Here is a 14,973-nt window from a genome sequence, read left to right as displayed (position 1 = left end):
TCTTTATTGAACTGTGTTCTATCCATAGACACTTTTAGCTCAATCAGTCTCTCCGCAACCACAATTATCTCGGAGATATTATGCACCTTGGCCCTTTGTAACTCTTATTGTTCTCATGTTTTTAAGCCGTTAACAAAGGCGAATAGTGCCTCATGTTCTATGAGACTAGATAACTCGAGTATCAATTCTTGAAACTCTTTGACATACTCGATGATGGACTTGGTGTGTGCAAGTTGACTTAGCCACTTCCGAGCTTCAAAGTCAGAATTTTTGGGGAAGAATTGGTGTTTGAACTCCGTCTTAAAGTCCTCCCATGTTTCCATCTGTAACGTGCCTCGTTCAATGTATGTTTCACGTCTCCTCCACCACAATAACGCTATTTCTACTAGGAAGAATGTGACCATTTGCAACTTGATACGATCCTCGAGTATGTTTGATGCCCGAAAGTACCTTTCCATGTTCTATAGGAAGTCCTCCACTTCCCTTGCACTCCTTGAGCCCTTGAACGGAGTTGGTTTGGGAACATCTATTCGATGTGGTGCCACACCTCGAATTTCCCTTCCTCCATTCCACCCAATCCAACCTTCGATCGCCTCAAGCCTCCGCATCGCCTCCCTTCGAAAGGCGTCGATTGTTGTTTGGACTTCTTCATGGATTGTCTCGAGCACTTCATTACGAATGACATTAACATCACCTAAAACCATTCCAAGCACTTCGTCCGGAATGCTACGATTCAAGTTGTGAATAATTTGCATGACTTCATTCTTTAGGTTTTCGCCTTCAATCTCTAACACCGTCACTATATCGGCCACCACGCTAAACACTTCGAGAACTTCTTGGTGCTCGCTCATGCTTTCTTCAAGTCGGGCCACCTGCGCTTCCATGGCATCACCTCTCTCGAAAGACTTATCCCTCTTGTATCCCTTGTCCTCATGTTGGCCGATCAGAACCTTAATGATGGTAGAACTTGAATTCATCTCTTGTAGCTTGAATGCGGAAACACAAACATGGTTCTAATACCACTTGTCACGGGATGAAACTCGACCCGTGGCACTAAGCTAGATCGACTAAATTTATAGTTAGTAAGCCTTTTAAACAATGCAAGAAAAACACTTAGAGAGAGAAAGATCTTGAGAATAAGAATTGTATTATTTGAATACTTGATAATTACAATGTAATACATTCGAGGTATTTATAAGACTTATTATAAGTACAACATTAATGACGCACTAATTTAGCACATTCATTTTAACTGTCAATTAATTATCCAATAATTTAGCACATGCCTTTTAACTGTCAATTAACGACGCACTACTATAGCACATGCCTTTTAACTGTCAATTGATGATGCACTAATATAACACATTCTTTCAAATAGAACATTCCTTGGATTTGGCATACTTAGGTGATTGAGCATACTTAGGCGATTGAGCCTCTCTTCGACTAGGAAGATTATCGCACTGTGAGACCTAGAATTTAATGAACCTCGACATTACCTTGAATGGACCGTGACACTAATAGGTCGTAACACTATTCTATGTGTTTGATTCAATGTAACCATTTCTCTTTTGGCACATTTGATAATCTCTTGTCTTAGTTTATTGGTTTCATTTTGTTTCTTATATAAATTCTCCTATAATCAGATTAGAAGTAGTTTAAGTGACAAAGAATTTTATTTAAATTTAAAGTTATGAAAGTGAGAAATATCATACAGTTATCCATAATAAGCCAAAGGTTTTGATTAGTACATCCTAGTTCAATACAACATATCCAAAGCATTGTTTTGTCAGGTTGCGACATGGGCTATAAACACTCTCTCATAAAATTCGACCTCTTAAAAAAATATTTACTCGATTTAGTTATACCTAATGACTAAATTATTCAAGAAATATAACTCCAGATTCGATTATTTCGCCTTCTCTACAACTAAGAAATGAAAGACTAAAAAAGTATCACCAACTTTTTATTTTTGGCACAATTAGAATCCTACATCGGAAGATGTTGGGAGTGAAAGAAGTTTCTTATTATATAAAAAAAACTATATTCACAATTAGAATAGAATTCTACATTGGAAGATGATGGGAGTGGGAGAAGTTTCTTAGCCTATAAAGAAACTTTCCCCTCTTTGGTTTATTGCACACAAGACTTGTATCTCTTCTTCTTCTTATTAATTGATAGTGCTCGGATACGTAGACAATATTTTGTCTGAACTCCGTTATCAAATTCTATTAATGTGTTTTTTTGTTTGTTTCTTATTTTGTATTTCTATCAGGTTTTTCCCAACAAGTGGTATCAGAGCCGAAGGTTCGTGCTTGGCATGGCGGCTGAGTCTTCAAAAGTGGCATAAATTCCTTCGTCATCTTAGAAGAGGACACCGATATCGAATTTAAAGTTTGTGGTAGAAATCTTTGATGGAACTGGATATTTCGGCATGTGGCAAGGTGATGTTCTAGATTGTCTTTTTTAACAGGGTCTAGATGTTGCTATTGAGGTCGAAAAGTCAGATGGTATAGAAGAAAAAGAATGGAGTATCATGAATCAATTGACGTGCAGAACGATTCGATCGTGCTTGTCTAAAGAGTAGAAGTATGCCGTGAAGAACGAAACTTCTGCATAGAAACTGTGGCAAGCATTTGAGACAAATTTCTGAAGAAGAGTGGTTAGAATAAGCTCCTTATGAAGAAGCGTCCAGTTTGATTACCAGTCAGGTACTACTATGAATGAACATATAACTAAGTTTAATAAATTATTAGAAGATCTGTTAAACCTTGATGTTAAGTTTGAGGATGAAGATCTTGTTTTCATGTTGCTATCGTCCCTTCCTGATGAATTTTAACACTTAGAAACAATGTTACTTCATGGGAAGAGAAATGTTTCTCTTGATGCTGTAAGTTCTGTTTTATATAGTCACGAATTGAGAAAGAGTGATAAAAGGAAAAACAAAAATAGGTACAGCAGATGAAGCATTGATGGTCAGGGGCCGTCAGCAAAACAAATCAAAAGGGAAAGGAGGAAGATCTGAAAGTAGAGTTGCCAAAGATGAATGTTCTTTCTGTCGTGAGAAATGAAATTAGAAGATTAAATGCCCAAAGTTGAAGAATAAAGAGAAAGATTCTAAAGATGCAAATGTTGCAGAAAACAAAGGTGATGCAGATTTAGAATATTTTTTTATCGATGTCACACACAACATCACATTCTGACGCGTGGATATTGGACTCAGTCTGCACTTATCATATGACACCAATTCGAAAGTGGTTCTTTGATTTTAAGGAACTAGATGGTGGAGTTGTTTACATGGGAGATGCTAGTACATGTCAAATAAAAGGGATAGATTCAATCAAACTGAAAAATGATGACAGATCCACCAGAATTATCAGAGATGTTCGGTACATACCAAATATGAAAAAGAATCTCATTTCTTTGGGGGTCTTAGAGTCAGAAGGTTTACATGTGAAAATGGAAAATGAAATTCTTAAGGTAATCTTTGGAGCGCTAGTGATGTTGAAAACTATCAGGAAAAGTATAATTTATATTACTATCAAGGTAGTATAGTTAATGGGACATCATGTGTATCAATTTCCGGGAGCAGTAAGGAATTAGAGGCAACAAAGTTATGGCATATTTGATTGGGGCATTCTGGTGAGAAATCTATACAAACTCTTGTCAAACAAAGATTGTTAAAAGGTACAAAAGTTTGTAAATTAGATTTTTGTGAACATTGTATTCTGGGAAAACAAAGGGGAGTAAAATTTGGCACTACTATCCATAACACCAAGGGTATTTTGGACTATGTGCACTCAGATGTCTGGGGACCTGTCAAGACTCCATCTCTTGGAGGTAGACATTATTTTGTTACTTTTATTGATGATTTTTTCAGAAAAGTATGAGTGTTTACTATGAAGAACAAAGATGAAGTGTGTGAGATTTTTCTTCAATGAAAAACTCAAGTTGAAGACGAGACAAGAAGAAAGATCAAAATTCTCCGGACTGATAACGGTGGAGAATACGAGAATGTTCATTCTAGAAGTTATGCCAAGAGTGTGGCATAGTTCGACACTTCATAATCAGAAAAACACCACAGCATAATGGAGTATCAGAACGTATGAATAGAACATTGGTGGAGAAAGTTCGATGTATGTTGTCTAATGCTGGATTAGATAGGAAATTTTGGGCAGAAGTTGTATCATATGCTCAAGATTTGGTAAATCGTCTACCATCATCTGCACTTGGTGGCAAGATTCCATTAGAGGCATGGTCTGAAAAACCTGCAACTAATTATGATTTTTTTGCATATTTTTGGTTCTACTGCATATTATCATGTAGTTGATTCAAAGTTGAATCCACGAGGAAAGAAGGCTCTTTTTATGGGGCTTACTACTGGAGTTGAAGGTTATCGCCTCTAGTGTTTGGATTCAAAGAAAACTATTATCAGTAGAGATGTTACTTTTGACTATTATTCAATGTTGAATAAGGTAACACTAGATAAAATTGATTGTACTCAGCAACATGTAAAGTTTAAGTAGATAAAGATAAGCCCAACTATAATTGAATCTCCGATGATAGACGAAGAGTCAAATGAAGAAGAGGTTTTAACCTAAGAACCTTCACAACAAAGTGAATCAATTGTTGTGAACAGACCAAGACGAGTTCTTCAAAACTAGGTCAGTTTGTTGACATGGCGCCTATGCACTTCTATTCATAGATGATGTTCCATCCACTTTTCCAGATGTCAATCGAAGTACTGAAAATGGAAAAAGGAGAGGTGTTATGGAAGATGAGATGCAATCTCTTCAGAAGATTGAGACATGCAAGTTGACGCATCTACCAAAAGGGAAGAAGGTTATTGGTTGTAAATGGATCTTTGCTAAGAAAGAAAGATTTCCCAAAAAAATTTGATACAATGCAAAATTGGTAGCTAAAAACTACGCTCAGAAGGAAAGAGTTGATTATAATGAGATATTTTTTCCTATTTTTAAACACTCTTCCATTAGAATATTATTTCCTTGGTAGCGTAGATGAATTTGGAGCTAGCTCAACCAGATGTGAAGACCGCAGGCATACATGGTCATTTGAACGAGGAAATCTACATTTATCAACCAGGTGGATTCAAAGTTGCTGATTAAGAAAATTGAGTTTGCAAGTTGAACAAATCATTGTACGGGTTGAAGCAATCGTTGAGACAATAGTACAAGCAAATTGATAAGTTTATAATGAAGCACAAGTACACAAGAAGCAGATTCAATTCATGTGTGTATTTGCATAAATTGCAAAATGAGTCTTATATCTATCTACGCTTGTACGTTGATGATATGTTGATAGAATCAAAGAGCCAATATGAAATTGATAAATTAAAGGATCAAGTGGGTAAAGAGTTCGAGATGAAAGACAGGGGAAAATCCAAATCTAAACATTGTTTAGATTTGGTAAACATATTCCCTGTTTGAGTCGGCCCTGAAGAGCGCCAATTGGAAGCATTTAAGAACTATTTTTTTAATAATGAAGATTTGTATTTGGATATTGTGCCAAGGTGGAGATTTGTTGATTTTGGCACAATTAAAATTCCACATCAGAAGATGATGGGAGTGAAAAAAGTTTATTAGTATATAAAAGAAACTATATTCACAATTAGAATAGAATCTCACATCGGAAGATGATGAGAGTGAGAAAATTTCTTAGCCTATAAAAGAAACTCTCCCCTCTTTGGTTTATTGCACCTAATACTTGTATCTCTTCTTCTATTAATTGATAACCTTAGTGCTCGGAGACGTATGAAACATTTTGGCCGAACTCCGTTATCAAATTCGGTGTGTTCTTTTGTTTGTTTTCTTCTTTTGTATTTCTGTCAGGGTTTTTCCCAACACAACTAATATCCTACACAAAAAAAGTTTTTTTTCTTCTAAAACAATGCTTGGGTCGTGCCTATATGGAATCCATCGTCTCCTTTCGCGGGAGCATGTGAGGAAGGTAAGACATGAGACCGATCAATTTTAGATCGCACAAACCACCCTTAAAGACGGGATCTTCGAAATGAAAACCGCTAATAGAATCGAAAACCGCATAATTTACCGCAACAAGAGGTTGAAGATTAGGTTGGCTAACCAACCCACGACCCAATGTTTGTTTCAATTTTATTTTATTTTCTTATTTTTTACATTTAAATGTCTTTTGAACCATTTTTAAAAAATTAAAAAATAAAATAAAATAAAATTTAATATTTTTAATAAAAATAAATCTTTGGGTTCATTTTTAAATATTTAATTTTAATTTTTTATCCCTCATATAAAAACTCTAAAAAAATTGTGGATTGATTTATTTATAATCATAAAATTAATTTTTGGATATAAATTTTTTAATTTCTCTTATTTTTTAAGTTCAAAGTATGTGTTTATTTATTTGTAAATAATAAGTATTATACTTAAAATCAAATAAAAGGATAAAATAAATGTAAAATATTTTCAAACAATTGCGAGTATGGCCTGTTTTTAACGGACATATTACACACAACACCAATACCCACATGTAATTAAGACCCACATGTAATTAAGTACCAAACACTTAAATAATCTATTTTTCAAAGTCATTATTGTTATACGCAACAATAATTTACTTTTTTTTCTTCTAATTTTGTAAGAAAATTTAGGTGGATACTCTTTAGTCTAAAACTCATTTTTAAATCATTCCTCGATTTGATTTAATTTTATTTCAATTTTTGAAGAGATATTAATATTTAAAATTTATTTCTTAAGAGTGGTAAAAAAATAGTTTCTACGGGACGAACATTTTTAAACGCGTACATTTTTCTTTCTCTTTTTTATTTTGCATATTATACAAATATGAATTACACTTCAAAGTAAAAACAAAAGTAATATGAATTACACTTCAAAGTAAAAAACAAAAGTGAAGAAAATTTAAGTATTTTGAAAATGGCTTAAAATAAATTTTTATTAGAATTATTATAATCTTGATATTAGTACTTTCTTTCTTTATATGGGTTCTTAATCTACCTCTACTATAAAAGAAGACACATAGAGTCATATCATATCATCAAACTCAAAATATTCATACTAATTGTTTAGAAATGAATTCAAAGAGTTTGATAATTGTAATAATAGCCTTCATAATTGTTTTCCCTTCACTCAAGTCAGCGCATGCATCTCTATTTGAACATGGAAAACCACCCAACTCTACATTGCCATTACCGTCCAAAATCTCATGGTTTGGAGGAACACCTAAAACCCCACCTGCATTCCCATCACCACCCAAAAGGTCATGGTGGTTTGGAGGAACACCTAAAACCCCACCTATATTCCCATCACCGCCCAAAAGCTCATGGTATGAAGGAACACCTAGCACCCCACCTGCATTCCAATCACCACCCAAAAGGTCATGGTGGTTTGGAGGAACACCTAAAACCCCACCTGCATTCCCATCACCACCGAAAAGGTCATGGTGGTTTGGAGGAACACCTAAAACCCCACCTACATTCCCATCACCGCCCAAAAGCTCATGGTCTGAAGGAACACCTAGCACCCCACCTGCATTCCAATCACCACCCAAAAGGTCATGGTGGTTTGGAGGAACACCTAAAACCCCACCTGCATTCCCATCACCACCGAAAAGGTCATGGTGGTTTGGAGGAACACCTAAAACCCCACCTACATTCCCATCACCGCCCAAAAGCTCATGGTCTGAAGGAACACCTAGCACCCCACCTGCATTCCCATCACCACCCAAAAGGTCATGGTGGTTTGGAAGAACACCTAAAACCCCACCTGCGTTCCCATCACCACCCAAAAGGTCATGGTGGTTTGGAAGAACACCTAAAACCCCACCTGCATTCCCATCACCACCCAAAAGGTCATGGTGGTTTGGAAGAACACCTAAAACCCCACCTGCATTTCCATCACCTCCCAAACCTATAATGCCATTGTTTCGTACGCCTATTTGTCGGTCAGCAATGAAAGCTTTAACTGGTTGTGGAAAGCAAATATATTATGGAGTATTCAGGAGAACACCTGTCAATGAAAAATGCTGTACAAATCTCTCTAATTTCAATATTTTATGCTACAACACTAGTACACCTAAAATTCTCGAACAACTTCACAAGTTTATCTGCAGTCGACGTTCACCTCCTGTCCCCAACCACTCTTCTCAATTTTAAGCTGCTGGACATTGTTTCATGTTTTAGATTGGTATCAATTGGAGGAGCTGTCCAGATCAATTACCAATCTTTTAAAATAAAAATATTATTCATCTTTTGTGTCATTTTCTGAATCAAGCCTTTCAAACACATCCGAGGATATAAAAGCCCATTTATCTCACTTGAATTTTCATAAATTTTAAATAAATTTATAATAATCTCTTGCAATTTCTTCTTTATTTTTTATTATTTCTTTAATAAAAAAATATCGTACCTCCTTACATGGAATATTTAAGAACATCTTAAAATGCTTCACTTGTTTAGTGATTCCAAAATATTTTGCCTACTTCTACTAATAATTTATTTTCATTGAAAATTATTCTCGACTTTAATAATTATTTGTCTTTATAAGGAGTTAATTCTCGTTAATTCAAATAAAGATGGAATGGAATATTAATTTACAAATAATATAAAATAACATTAAAAAACAAAACAATTAAACGAGAATCTAGATATTAAATAATATTATAAATTTGCAAAAATTAAAATTTCAATATAAAAAATCCAAAAATTTAAATTTTTTTTAAAAGTGACTATATATACAAATTCGTTTGAGTTCTATAATAATGAGAGAGGTAAAGAAAGACAAATAAAGCAATCATGTTGTGTCGGAATAATCCTTCCAAAAAAAATTCAGAAACGATACTGAACATTAATACGGTGTTTGATTCATTGTTGACATTTCTCTTATGGCTTATTTGATTTGACTTTGTTTTTTTTTTTTTGTTTCTTTTTTATACATTCTATTTGCAGATAGTATAAGTAACTAACAATCTTACCTAAATGAAGGGTTATGAGTCATGACAATGAGAAATGCCATCCGTTATTAAACAAGTGTTTTGATTGGAACCGTGAAAAGAATTTGGTTACCCTTAATTTTATTTTTAGAAAATTGTTTAAACAATTGTTTTTTTTTTTTTTATATTTGAACCTAACCCAAATAAAAATCATATTTTCCACAATAATTTAATATTCTATACACTTTTATGCTACAACAACTCTTAAATTTAATTACATAATTTTTTTTTTATTAAATAGGCTGCCCCGAGGATGGGCTTCCCTAGAGCTTGCGTTTAACACAGAGCCGTCCCTGAATATAACAATTCTAAAGCATTATTTTGCGGGTTGAGAAAGACAAAATAATTTCAATACTAAATCAATGATATGAAAAAACTTTTGTTGAATTTTAACGATATTTTTATTTGCAGTTCTCCATTAAATTAAGAAAAATTGAGTTATAGGAACAATTGTCTAAATATGAAATGAAGCAAGTCAATAGTAAATATTTCATGTGATCATTGATATATCATGTCAACTAATTTTTACACAAATTATATAGAAAATATTTTGGTGAAAAATAGTTATTTTGAAAAGATAGTAAATTATTTACTGATTATTCAAACCAAACAGGACCTAACTTTAATGAATTTATTACAATATCTTTCATTTAGTTTGCTCCAATTTTTAAAAAATTATTAAAGTAATTAGTGTCTCTAGTAACAATTCATCTTTAAGTAACGTCTCAATTCAACAAACCATCTCATATAAAGTCGGTTTATTAGTTGGTTCGGTTTAGTCGGTTATTAAGTAGATTCAGTCGATTTATTAGTGTAATTATTGAAAAATAATAAATATATATTTATAATATAATAGACTAAAGAATATATATATATATATATATATAATAAATTAAAGAATAAAAAACTAATTGAATCTTATAATAAAATTTTAATAAATTAGATAATAAAATAATTATTTAACTTAAAATAAAATATATTATAATTATAATTAAATAAAGATATGTTTAAAAGAAAACATAAAACATATAAAATAATAAATATATGTGTGTCAAGATTTGAACCATGAAAAAAAAAATCATATTTTTAATTGTATTTTTATTAGTATAAATCATATTTTTAATTGTATTTTTATTAGTATATGTAGCGTTATAGATTTGTATGTTTGGTTAGGGGTATAGAGGGGTACTACACTATTGGTATAGTATAAACTATACCAATAGTGTTATTGGTAGTGTTATACCAATAGTATTTTAATATGGTGTTCTTTTATATTTTTACTGTTGTATAAATTATACCCCTATATAATTTATACCTTATATCTGGTATAAAATAGTAACTAATCCCCCTAGGTACAACACTATTTTGTATAGTTTAATTTTTAATTTCTTATTATATTTTTTATTAATATTATATATAACATATTATTGTATAATATATTAAATATTTTATTTAGTTTTAATATTATTATTATTATATATAATCATTTTTAATATATATTTTTTTAAATAGTCAATATTTTAATTAAAAAATATTTATTTATTTTTATAACGATAATTTTATTAATTATTATTTTCTATATTTACTTATATTATAAATAATATTTTTATTTTAGTTTATTTAATTAAAATTATTAATAATATTAAAATTAAATAAACATAATTTATCATTTATATTATAATTAATTTTTTATATTTTAATTAAAATTACATTAATTATTAAATAATAACAAAACAATAATTTATAATAATAAACAATATTATTTATAATATAAATAAATAAATATAATAATAATTTTAAATTAATATTTATTGTTTATACAACTTATACTATATTTTTATACCAAACACAAAATTATAAATCATATACAACTTATACCATTTTTTATAATTCTTACCAAACATCAATAACCTATACAATTTATACTACCTTATATTATTTATACCTCGTTACAATTTATACCTCTATACAACTTATACCCTATATAATTTGTACCACGTACCAAACACTACCTTATGTTTATGTGAATCATTTGTACATCTTCATATTAGATGATACTTTTTTTTAATATCTGATATATAAAGATGGAAAATCATAAAATTCAACCAACTTTTAAAATTTCAATTTTGGAGAGGAAAATAAAATATAATATTCTATTAAAGTTGTTACAAAAACTTAAAATTCAATAACCTTTTAAATCTTAATTTTCCTACTATAAAAAACGTTAAAAAAGATATTTTATTAAAATGATAGAATTTTTTCCTATATATTTCATAATCATCGACATTGAGTCAACATTGAGAGAGAATTTATTTAAAATATAAACTCATACTCACTTATTAATGAATATTATACTTAAAAAAAATTGATCATGACTTCAATAGTAAAAATATGCATACATAGATTTTATAAATGTGCTATTATTTTGTTCAACTTGCAGCCTTGCAATTAGGGATGAAAATGGGTAAACCGTATACCCGATACCTATGGGTACCCGATGATCGGATTTATGTATTTAAAATCGGGCTCGGGTTCAGGTTCGCGGTCGAGGATGAGTAGTATTGGAAACTCAAACACTATACCCGAATATATTAATATATATATATATATTGTTAAAATTTAAATGACTTTTCAAATTTCACATCTTAACTATCATTATATTAACCATCATTACAATAAATAAAGTATTTATTTTCTATTTATCCAAAACCATAAGTCAGGCCAACATCATTATAATAAAACTTACTTCTTTCATAAGTATATTGTTCAACATTTATAACATAACTATTCAAACTAGCATAATTTCTGTGCGATGCAAACGGACAATTTATAAAAAAAATTAAAATTTCTATATTAAAATAATTTAATCACACTATATACTATATTAACGGTTTTCATATTGTGTGTATATTCTTTCACATTTCTATTTTTATTAATATTTTGTGAAGTTATCTAATCTCAAATTTATTATAATTTTTCTTTATAGATTTATTTTTAAAAATATAACTAAAATAAAATAATACAGATATGGTCATTTATTCAAAAATTTAGTTTTTTTAGTTTTATTAATTTAATTAAAAACAAATTAACGTGAATTATCCCACTATCTTAAATTGGCGAAAATAATATTTGAGGAAAATATGTTTGTATTTTTTTTTCTCTTTTGTACATAATTATTTCAGCTTCATTATATCCTCTCAAAAATTTCGAAAATAATTTATTATACATTGAAAGTCAAAATATTAATTATAATATATGTGAAATGTCTATTAAAAAATAATATTGAACCATCTTTTTTATGTCAAACACCATAAAACTCTTGTTTTAAACTATATATATATATATATATATATATATATATATATAAATAAATGTTATTATATATATAATTTTATTTTGGTTAAACAATATCATTAATTATTATTTTTATTAAGAAAAAAAATTCAATTTTATAATATTTTGTATAAAAATATATATATTTATAATAATATTATAAATTAAATTAATAAATATTTATCAATTATTTAAAACATATCAAAATATAGAGTTAAATATATTTTGTATTATTTATATATATATAAATATATATATATAATATTTATTATATTTTTGTATTATATATATAAAAATAATTAAAAAATTAATATTATTTATTAAAATACAATTTTATTTATAATTTTCTTATAAAATATCTTATTAGGTTTTGTTATAGAAAAAAAATTAATAATATAAAAAAAATTAAATCTTTGGAGAAAGAGAATTACCGGGTTCCTCTTGATTTCAAATCATCGTCTTCTTTTGCTTCCCAATTTTCTTCAAATCAAGCCGAATTTTTTCTTCTAGGTCTCTCTTACGTCGTCGTCGCCCTCCTTCGTCGCATCGTCGTTGCCCACCTCCATTTATCGTGCTACTTATACCTAAGGAGAAATGAGAGTCAATTTAAGAAATACCTAGACCTAAGAAGAAAGGAGAGACGAATTTGATGAGAAATTTATATAAAATGTGTAAAAATAAAAAAAAATATTTTCTTTTCTAAATCTACGGAGACAGAGAATACTCGTCTTACTCTTGATTTCGAATCTTCGTCTTCATTCGCTTCTCATTTTTTTTCAAATCAAGATCGAATATTTTCCTTTATGTCTCTCTTGCATCATCGTCGCCCTCCTCCGTTGCATCATCGTCGCTCTTCTCCATCACGTCGGCGTCGCCCTCCTCCTCTTCTCATGCTACATATACCTAAAGAGAAATGAGTATCGATTTAAGAAAGACCTAAACCTAAGGAGAAAGGAGAGACAAATGTAACGCGATAATTTGATAAACCGTGAGAATTTGATTAGAAAATCATATAAAATGTGTAAAAATAAAAAATTAATTAGTTTTAATTTTTTTTTAAAAAAATTCAGAATCCACGGAGGTAGAGAAATCATCGATTTCCTTTTAATTTTGAATCCTCGTATTCATTCGCTTCCCGTTTTTTCTTCAAATCAAGATCGAATATTTTTCTCTGGTCTTTCTTCCGTTGTCGACACCCACCTCCTAAAGAGAAAAGAGAGATAATTGTACTGTGAGAATTTGATGAGAAATTCATATAAAATGTGTAAAATTTTGGTAAATATCACCCTAAATTTTTTGTTTTAAACATTATTATATATATTATCTTCGTTTATGTAGGGACTCAAATACATAGGGACTCAGACATGCCATCTTACCCTTATTTTTGGCCTTCCTCATTAATCACAAACAAATTCACATACGCATTTTACTCGAACTCTGGTCTCTAATATGAAATGTGAACACTTTAACCATTAGACTACTTGTATTTTTTGAATTTAATTTAAAATTTTATGTATGTATAAATATTTAATCCTTGTTAATTAGTAATAGATAAAATATATAATAAATAAAAGAAAATTAATTAATTAATTATATAAATAATAAATATGTGAACACTTTAACCATAACCACTTGTATTTTTTAAATTGAATTTAAAATTTTATGTATATATAAATATTTAATCCTTGTTAATTAATAATAGATAAAATATATAATGAATAAAAAAAAATTAATTAATTAAGTGTATAAATAATAAATATTCACAGAAGGATAATAGGAAGAAAAAAAAAATATATTTATATAAAATTAATGATAAAATATACTATTATAGATTTTAGGAGAGAGAAACGCTTAATATTAATTTTTTAATAAATTAAAATATTTATAAATTTTATTTTATGAAAAAAATTATAAAAATGATGTGTAAGAAAATATGAAATATATATATATATATAATTGAGGAAAAAAATAAAAATAAATTAATTATTAGTGTTACAAAACGGAAATTAATTAGGAAGGTATATTATGAATATGAGAGAGAAATGAATATAAAAGTAAAATTTGTAATTTTATTTTAAGTTTAATAAATTATTTAAACTCATATAGTATTATTATGTATATTATAAATATATATATATATATAATATTAAATATAAGTTTATATAAAGTTAATGAACAAAAATTATATGTATAATTAGAAAAGAAAAATAAGTAAAATAAAATAAAAATTAATTAGAAAAAATAAATTAATAATTATGGTATGAGAGATAAATTAGTATTTATGAATAAGTAATTATGACAAGAGAGAGAAACATTTATAAAATATAATAAACCTATGTGATATGTGGTGAGAGCGTGAATATCACCCTACATTTTATTTCTTAAGCATCATTAGATATATATAGATAAGTAATATTTATCCAAAATCATAAGTATATTAACCATCATTATTTTTTATCTTCTTTCAAACTTACTTCTACTTCTATCTTTAACCTTCTCTAGTTTTTATTATAACTTCAAATCTCCAATAATAAAAAGGATTGTTATATTGTTCAACCTTTATAACATAACTATTCAAATAAGTAATATTTTTAACTGTGTTTTTTAAATTTCGATATTACTAATAAATTTACGTTTGTTCTT

The 14,973-nt window shown here is 29.0% G+C and overlaps 1 protein-coding gene across 1 annotated transcript; it reads right to left on the bottom strand.

Annotated features, from left to right (window-relative positions):
• Positions 1 to 7,059: 7,059 nt before the first annotated feature.
• LOC124923794 (PE-PGRS family protein PE_PGRS33-like) lies at positions 7,060 to 13,755 on the bottom strand. The gene is made up of 2 exons (XM_047463768.1): positions 13,752 to 13,755; positions 7,060 to 7,970 (listed from the first exon to the last, which is right to left on the bottom strand). The coding sequence occupies exons 1-2, from the start codon at positions 13,753 to 13,755 to the stop codon at positions 7,060 to 7,062; spliced, it is 915 nt and encodes a 304-aa protein (XP_047319724.1).
• Positions 13,756 to 14,973: the final 1,218 nt, after the last annotated feature.

Source organism: Impatiens glandulifera, chromosome 2, assembly GCF_907164915.1.
Source record: "Impatiens glandulifera chromosome 2, dImpGla2.1, whole genome shotgun sequence".
Taxonomy (NCBI): domain Eukaryota; kingdom Viridiplantae; phylum Streptophyta; class Magnoliopsida; order Ericales; family Balsaminaceae; genus Impatiens; species Impatiens glandulifera.
The sequence above is the reverse complement of the archived record's forward strand: the minus strand, read 5'-3'. Positions and strand labels throughout refer to the sequence as shown.